The 6,081-nt window shown below is 50.1% G+C and overlaps 1 protein-coding gene across 1 annotated transcript in view; it reads left to right on the top strand.

The window, feature by feature from the left end:
- Window positions 1-5,341: 5,341 nt before the first annotated feature.
- Window positions 5,342-6,081, top strand: part of ALDH9A1 (aldehyde dehydrogenase 9 family member A1) — a 14,526-nt gene continuing 13,786 nt past the window's right edge. Inside the window, 2 exon segments of the mRNA XM_023519926.1 lie at window positions 5,342-5,566; window positions 5,733-5,943. Coding sequence (XP_023375694.1) covers window positions 5,386-5,566; window positions 5,733-5,943 — 392 coding nt within the window. The 5' untranslated portion in view covers window positions 5,342-5,385.

Below are 6,081 nucleotides of genomic sequence, written 5' to 3' on the forward strand. Positions count from 1 at the left end.
TCTGGAGCCTTCAGAATTGCCTAGAAGGCCTGTTAAAACGGACTGCCGGCTCCACCCAGAGCTGCTGCTTCTGAGTCTGGCGGGGCTCGCGAATTTGCACTTCTGCCAACGTCCAAGGTAACGCTGAGGCTGCTGGTCTGGCGTCTGCTCACGCCGTATCCCATCCCTCTCTTCCTCCCTTGCAGTTTATTCAAGAAACTGCGTTGTTCATCCCGCTGGGTTTTCCTCCCTTCGGATCGCCTGCTTGCTTTCCATACTGTGCGCTGTCTCTTTTTGATCCATTGATTAATTAAGGATTGAGAAATGATGATATTGTAATTCTAGTGTCCCTTTTTTAGGTAAAATACTGCTGTAAATAGAAGCTTCCTCTCATCTACCGTTTGCTACCTAGTGGTACGTTTTTTAGAAAACACAATAAAGCGCTCAACTGTCTAGTTTTCAAAACAATGAGTTGTTCACTAGTATCCAGTGGTGAGTGTGTGTGTGTGTGTGTGTGAGAGAGAGAGAGAGAGAGAGAGATTAGCAATTCACAGATGCAAACATACTTGATTCACTTTACTGAAGTTATTTTTCTCGTGGATGCTCAAATTGTCCCATTTTCAGCCAGTGAGACGCTTCTTATGTTGTCCCCTGGGTCCACTTCACATGACCCTGGTTGTCATTGGCGGCATCTTTGCCAAGTGATACGATAGGATGTTCAGGGCAATCTCACATTTCCTGCCAGACACGAAAGCAGTACTTTCTTCAAGGAGGCCCGGTCCTCTCTGCTGGTGTTTGCGGACCGAGCAGTGAGGGTGCTCCCTGGACCGTGGACTAAGGTAATAAGTTTGGTTTTTGTTTTAAGGTGAAACACATAAATTAATATTGGTGCTCCACTCCCCGCTTAAATCAGGGCTACAGAGCTTTTACTTAATTTCTTTGATCTGTGTCTCTTTTTATCCCCTGCTAAGAATTCTAGTTTAGTGTATCAGGAATGATAGAATATCACATAATTGCTTCTGAGCATAACCCCAGAGTGTCCACTCCACAGTCTCAGACCATCCACGCCAACATTACGACCCACGGCGCGATGACTGAGGGCAGTTTGCTGTTAGGAGTAGTTGGCGGCGGGTGTGCTTTAGGACATACCCCAATACTGAGATTTCAAGTTACCTGCTACAGTTTCCTTTCTGAGTTGATGCCACCAACTGGATAAATATCTATTTGCACTCATTTGTGTGATTTTATTTTCAACTTTTAGGCCATGCTCTTCTATCTTGTAATTATAAAAGTGACATGTAATGTTTTAATGGTTTCTGGGCTAGCCCACAAAAACATATTTAACCTACATAGAGATGGCCCCCTAACGACCCATGATCGCACTTTTGTGAGTGTCCCACTTAGAAGCCCCAAAACGTGTGGAAAGATGGGCAGGCAGCGAATAGGACCAGAAACCGCTCTAAGTCAGTAGTGGGGACGGCAGGGGCACACCCTGCAGTGACATCGCTCCCTCACCCCTCCCTGCACTTCCTGGATAAAGCGGGGAGACCCAGTGGGAAGAAAATACGTGTGGGGGCGTCTCCAACTCACGCAGGTCCTCACGGCTGTCCCCTTCATTTCCCTGCGGTGGCTCCCAGGTCGTCTGTACTCTGGTCCCCCGTCCCTCCGGTCGTGGCAGTCATCTTCCTAATATAAACCGGACTTTGTTGCTCCTCCAAGGAAAGTCACTTGATGGCTCCCAGGGGCCGTTCAGTAAATGTAAACAATTTAACACAGAAAATCATCCCAGTCTGGATGGCCAGCCTCTCCCACCCCCATCCCCTTCCTTCCTAAGCTCCAGACCAGCAGATTCATTTTGTAAATCTGCATTTTCATGTTCTTTTTTGGACTTTAAACTTTGTTTTCTCTGCCTGGAGTGTTCTTGCTCTCATTTGCCTGGTTTTCTCCTGTTCCCTTCTGGTCTTGGCTCAAGCATCACCTCATAGATGTTTTCTCTGGTCTCTACGTGGCTGGGCTAAGTTTCTCCTCCCTGTATTTGTGTTCGAGATTCTGAGATACGAGTCACATAAAAAATAGGCAAGTCTCTTCACTCTAAGCCTCAATCGCCTCACCTGGAAAATGGGGTTCACACTCCAGTCAGAGCTCCCCCCACCCCCCGGCACCGTCCACTCGAGTCTTCAGATGGAGCCTCTCAGTTGCGCCCTCAGAGCATGGTGACCGATGCCCCCGCAGTGACGCCCTCAGCCAGGCCGTGCGCTTCCGCTCCCACCAGGGGGCTGTGGAACATTACTCGTTTTACTTGTTAATTTGAATTATATACATGGACTAAACGTTATGTAAATTAGTGAAATGTGAATGCAGAAAGAATTGCTTCAATGGAAACTAATTTGAATGACTCGATAAAAGCAAGTGGCTAAAATAATGCTTTGACTTACATGTGGGCGAGATGACAGACTGAAAAAAGTAACACAAATTTAGAAAGATCCAGCACGCGTATCCCTAACGTTTTAGTTCATGCTCCCCATTGAAGAAATCAAAACTGGAAGTCAGAGGCGATAACATTTTGGTTTTTAAAAAACAATTTAGGAAAAGCATCCACCATGAAACATGGGGTTTTCACCATCACGAATTCTGTTTAAATTTTTTCAGTTTTTGAAAACTTTAGTTGAGTCGCAGATGTTTGAGTCTGCTGTATTACTGCTAAAAACTGTTCACGGAAAACTAAAGATTCTAACCAAACCCACAACCCAAAAAGGTGATACATTTTGGGTTTGCTATATGTAAAAAAACAAAAACAATAGCAACATTTTGGGTTTGCTATACGTAAAAAAACAAAAACAATAGCAGCAAAAAATCCATGGGACCCCAAAGCAGGAGACTCGCACTCAAGGAGTGTGTGTGTGTGTGTGTGCGCGCGCGCGCGCGCGCGCGCGTGTGTGTGCGTGTGAGAAAATTGTCAGAAGTACACAGGAACTTTTTTTTTGTAATTCGAGTCTGTAATTGACTTTAAGCTATAAATTCCTTGTTCCGGTCGCATCAGTTAAATGTGTTTTTACCCTCTGTTTTCTGTGGATTTTATAAAGCCATTGATGTGCCCAGCATATCGGAAGCATGTGATCTTCACACACAGCAATCCTGCAGGTAGACAGGGTGTTTTCTTATTACCTGATTTTACACGTGACAGATGAGGTTCTGAGACTCTCAGCGATGTACCCGACCCCACACAGTGGTGGGTAGAGCGACGTTGCAGAGTCCATGCTCTTTCGCGGTAGCTCCCGGTAGGACTGACCACCTTGGAGCTAAAATGTGAGGTGGCTGAACTGTAACCCTCTCTGGGCTTGTTACCCCATACGCAGGACATGTTGCAGTCCCCAGAAGTATCATTTACTTGACTGTCAGTGTCTCTATTCCCTCTGTTTTTAAAAACCTTCACCGCATTCCTATTTTACCATCTGAATGGTGTATATCCTTAGACTTTTTGAATCATAAAAAATTTTAAATCATTAGATTGATTAGGAAGTTCTCCAGCTGTCACCGGATGAGTGTGGAGGAGGGTCAGCGTAGGTCTACTGAAGATGGAGCCTACACGCATTTTTTTAATCCACAAAATTATATATGGACCAAAGCCCATCTGGTTGCTCACGAATATAATCAAAGGCCTTTTTTTTTTACGCAGTGATTTTTAGGTTTATAATTAGCTACTCCAACCATTTGCTGAACAGTCAATTCGATCATAAACAGAGATAATATCAAGAAGGTTGGAAAAAAAAAAGGTTGAAAAAGCCTGAAATCTGCTTGCTCTGGTGATAGACTGTTCCTTTCTAGAGGAAATTTTGTATTTTTAAGCAAGACGGGGCGTTATTTAGAGCGGTAGTTTTCCTTATTGCAACCCAGATACAGAATTTTCATAACAATGTTTACCTCCTATATGCACTCTGGTATTTTATTCTATCTCATTTTCCAAAATGTAGCTGCACGGGACCTTGAAGACAGCTTAATCACACCTGGGAGCCGCTCCTGTTTTTCACGGCTCCCAACCCCTCCGCACCCATCAAGGGAAGAATGATAGTCCACCGCCCCTTTCCTGATTCGGATGAGCCTCCTCCATACTGGCAGGAAAAAGAATAAAGGCTCTTGTTTTCTTGGGGCTTAAAGAGCTAGGAAACCTGTTCCCAGAAGATAGCTAGGAAACCTGTTCCCAGAAGATGCTCATGGCTGGATCTGGGCACATGTTGGTCCCCAAACCCACCAATGCCGAGAAGCAGATGAGCCTGACTGGCTTGTCCGGTCATGATCTGCCCTGGTTGTAGGAGGGGGGCGTTCGACACGTCAAAATCGGGGCGCTGCCAGCCTGGAAAGGGGGAGAAATGGCTTTTGAGTGGAAGACAAATATGAGGAGTATGACAATAATTTGGAGCGGCCAGTCAAGGTAGAAACGCGCTGCCAGCCAGGCAATCAGGCCCTTGGAGGGTCGTCAGTCGCTCTGATTCTGTATCTTGCTATTTGCTGCCACCTGGTGTCCGGTAGTTCTTCCCGTCGTGACCAAGTATCCAGCCTCAAGTACCGGGGGACCAGAAAAAGCAGCTCGGTGGTGAAGATTTTGAAAATGCAATGTACGCCCAAAACTGTGGCCCTCATTCTTGAATCTCTCCCTTGTAGGTTTGCTTATTCTACTTTATTCTTCAGGCCCCTGAACTACTGCTTGCGTGCGAGTGCCCCCTAGTGATGGTAAGTGGTCCTGCCGACTCCTTAGGAAATGAAGGACTTTGTTCTCCGAGCCACCTGTCCTCGGACCCGGAGGCAGGGACAGTGGGCCACACACTGAGAGGGTTCTAGAACGGGCACTCTCCCTGTGGTTGAGCTTGAAGACACAGACCTCGTAAATGCGCGGCAATTACTACACTTCTCCATCCCTAGACCCTCCTTCTGCCACTCTCCAAGCCCCTCGATGTCCTTTCAGGAAAAAAAAAAATTTTTTTTAAAGTTTGTTTCCCCCTTGACAAAGCAACCAACCTTAAAAATAGGAACGAAAGGGAGCGGGTGGACCCAGGAGTATCCCCCTTATCCCTGCTGGTCGCTTCCCCACGGTCTTCCCTCCCACCGCACATCTGCATCAGCCTGGCCCCTCCCCCGCTCCAAGCCTCCGTTTGTCTCAGGCTCTCCGCGCGTCCGCGGCAGCGCGCTTCTTTGCAGACTTTCCTGCATCCCTAACTCCGGTCCCGTGGCGTCCCGCCGAGGAGGCCCCGCCCCTCCTATGGGCCCGTGGGAGGCCCCGCCCCTTCTACGGGCCCGTGGGAGACCCCGCCCCTTCTACGGGCCCGTGGGAGGCTCCGCTTCTCCCATTGGCCCACGGGAGGCCCCGCCCACGGGAGGCTCCGCGTCCAGTGTCGCGCGCCGCCGGCTGGCATGCTCTTCCCGGCCCGCCTGGTGGCGCTTCCCTGGCTTCTCCGCGCTCTCGGGCCTGCTCCTGTCGCCGCCATGAGAACTGGCACCTTCGTCGTGTCGCAGCCGCTCAACTTCCGCGGCGGGGCCCGCGTGGAGCCGGCGGACGCCTCGGGCACCGAGAAGGCGTTCGAGCCGGCCACCGGTAACAGGACGGGGCCGGGCGGGGTCCGCGCGGGGACCGCGGGGCCCAGGAAAGGGAGGAGCCGGCGCGTGGCGTGCTGGGGTCGGAGGGGTCGTCCAGCGAAGCCCCGGTGCGGGCCTCGCGCCGCCTTAACGATTACGCCGTGAAGCGAACCGGACGCTTCCAGAAGCGAGCGGCGGCGGCAGCAGCTGTGCGCCGGGGACAAGCGTCGGCGAGGACGTGGCCGCCACTCCCGGGGTGGACATATCCGCAGGGGACCCGCAGCTGGGACGAGAAAACGTCCTGCTCTCTCGCCCCAGCCCAGCGCCCGGCGGCGCGCCAGGCCCTGCGTTTGCCCAGCGAGCAGAACCAGCGAGGAAGAGGGCTTTTGTGTTTTGGTTTGCTTTGCTGTGCTTTGCTGGGTTTTGTGAAATATCTGTGGGGAGAAAAATGTGAATGTTTTGCACAAACCAGAATGGCCGGCAGCCAGGGCGATAAGACTTGGATTGCAGGGCTGTTGGGGAGGGAACATGGAC

Source organism: Pteropus vampyrus, unplaced genomic scaffold (genome assembly GCF_000151845.1).
Source record: "Pteropus vampyrus isolate Shadow unplaced genomic scaffold, Pvam_2.0 Scaffold241, whole genome shotgun sequence".
Lineage (NCBI taxonomy): Eukaryota > Metazoa > Chordata > Mammalia > Chiroptera > Pteropodidae > Pteropus > Pteropus vampyrus.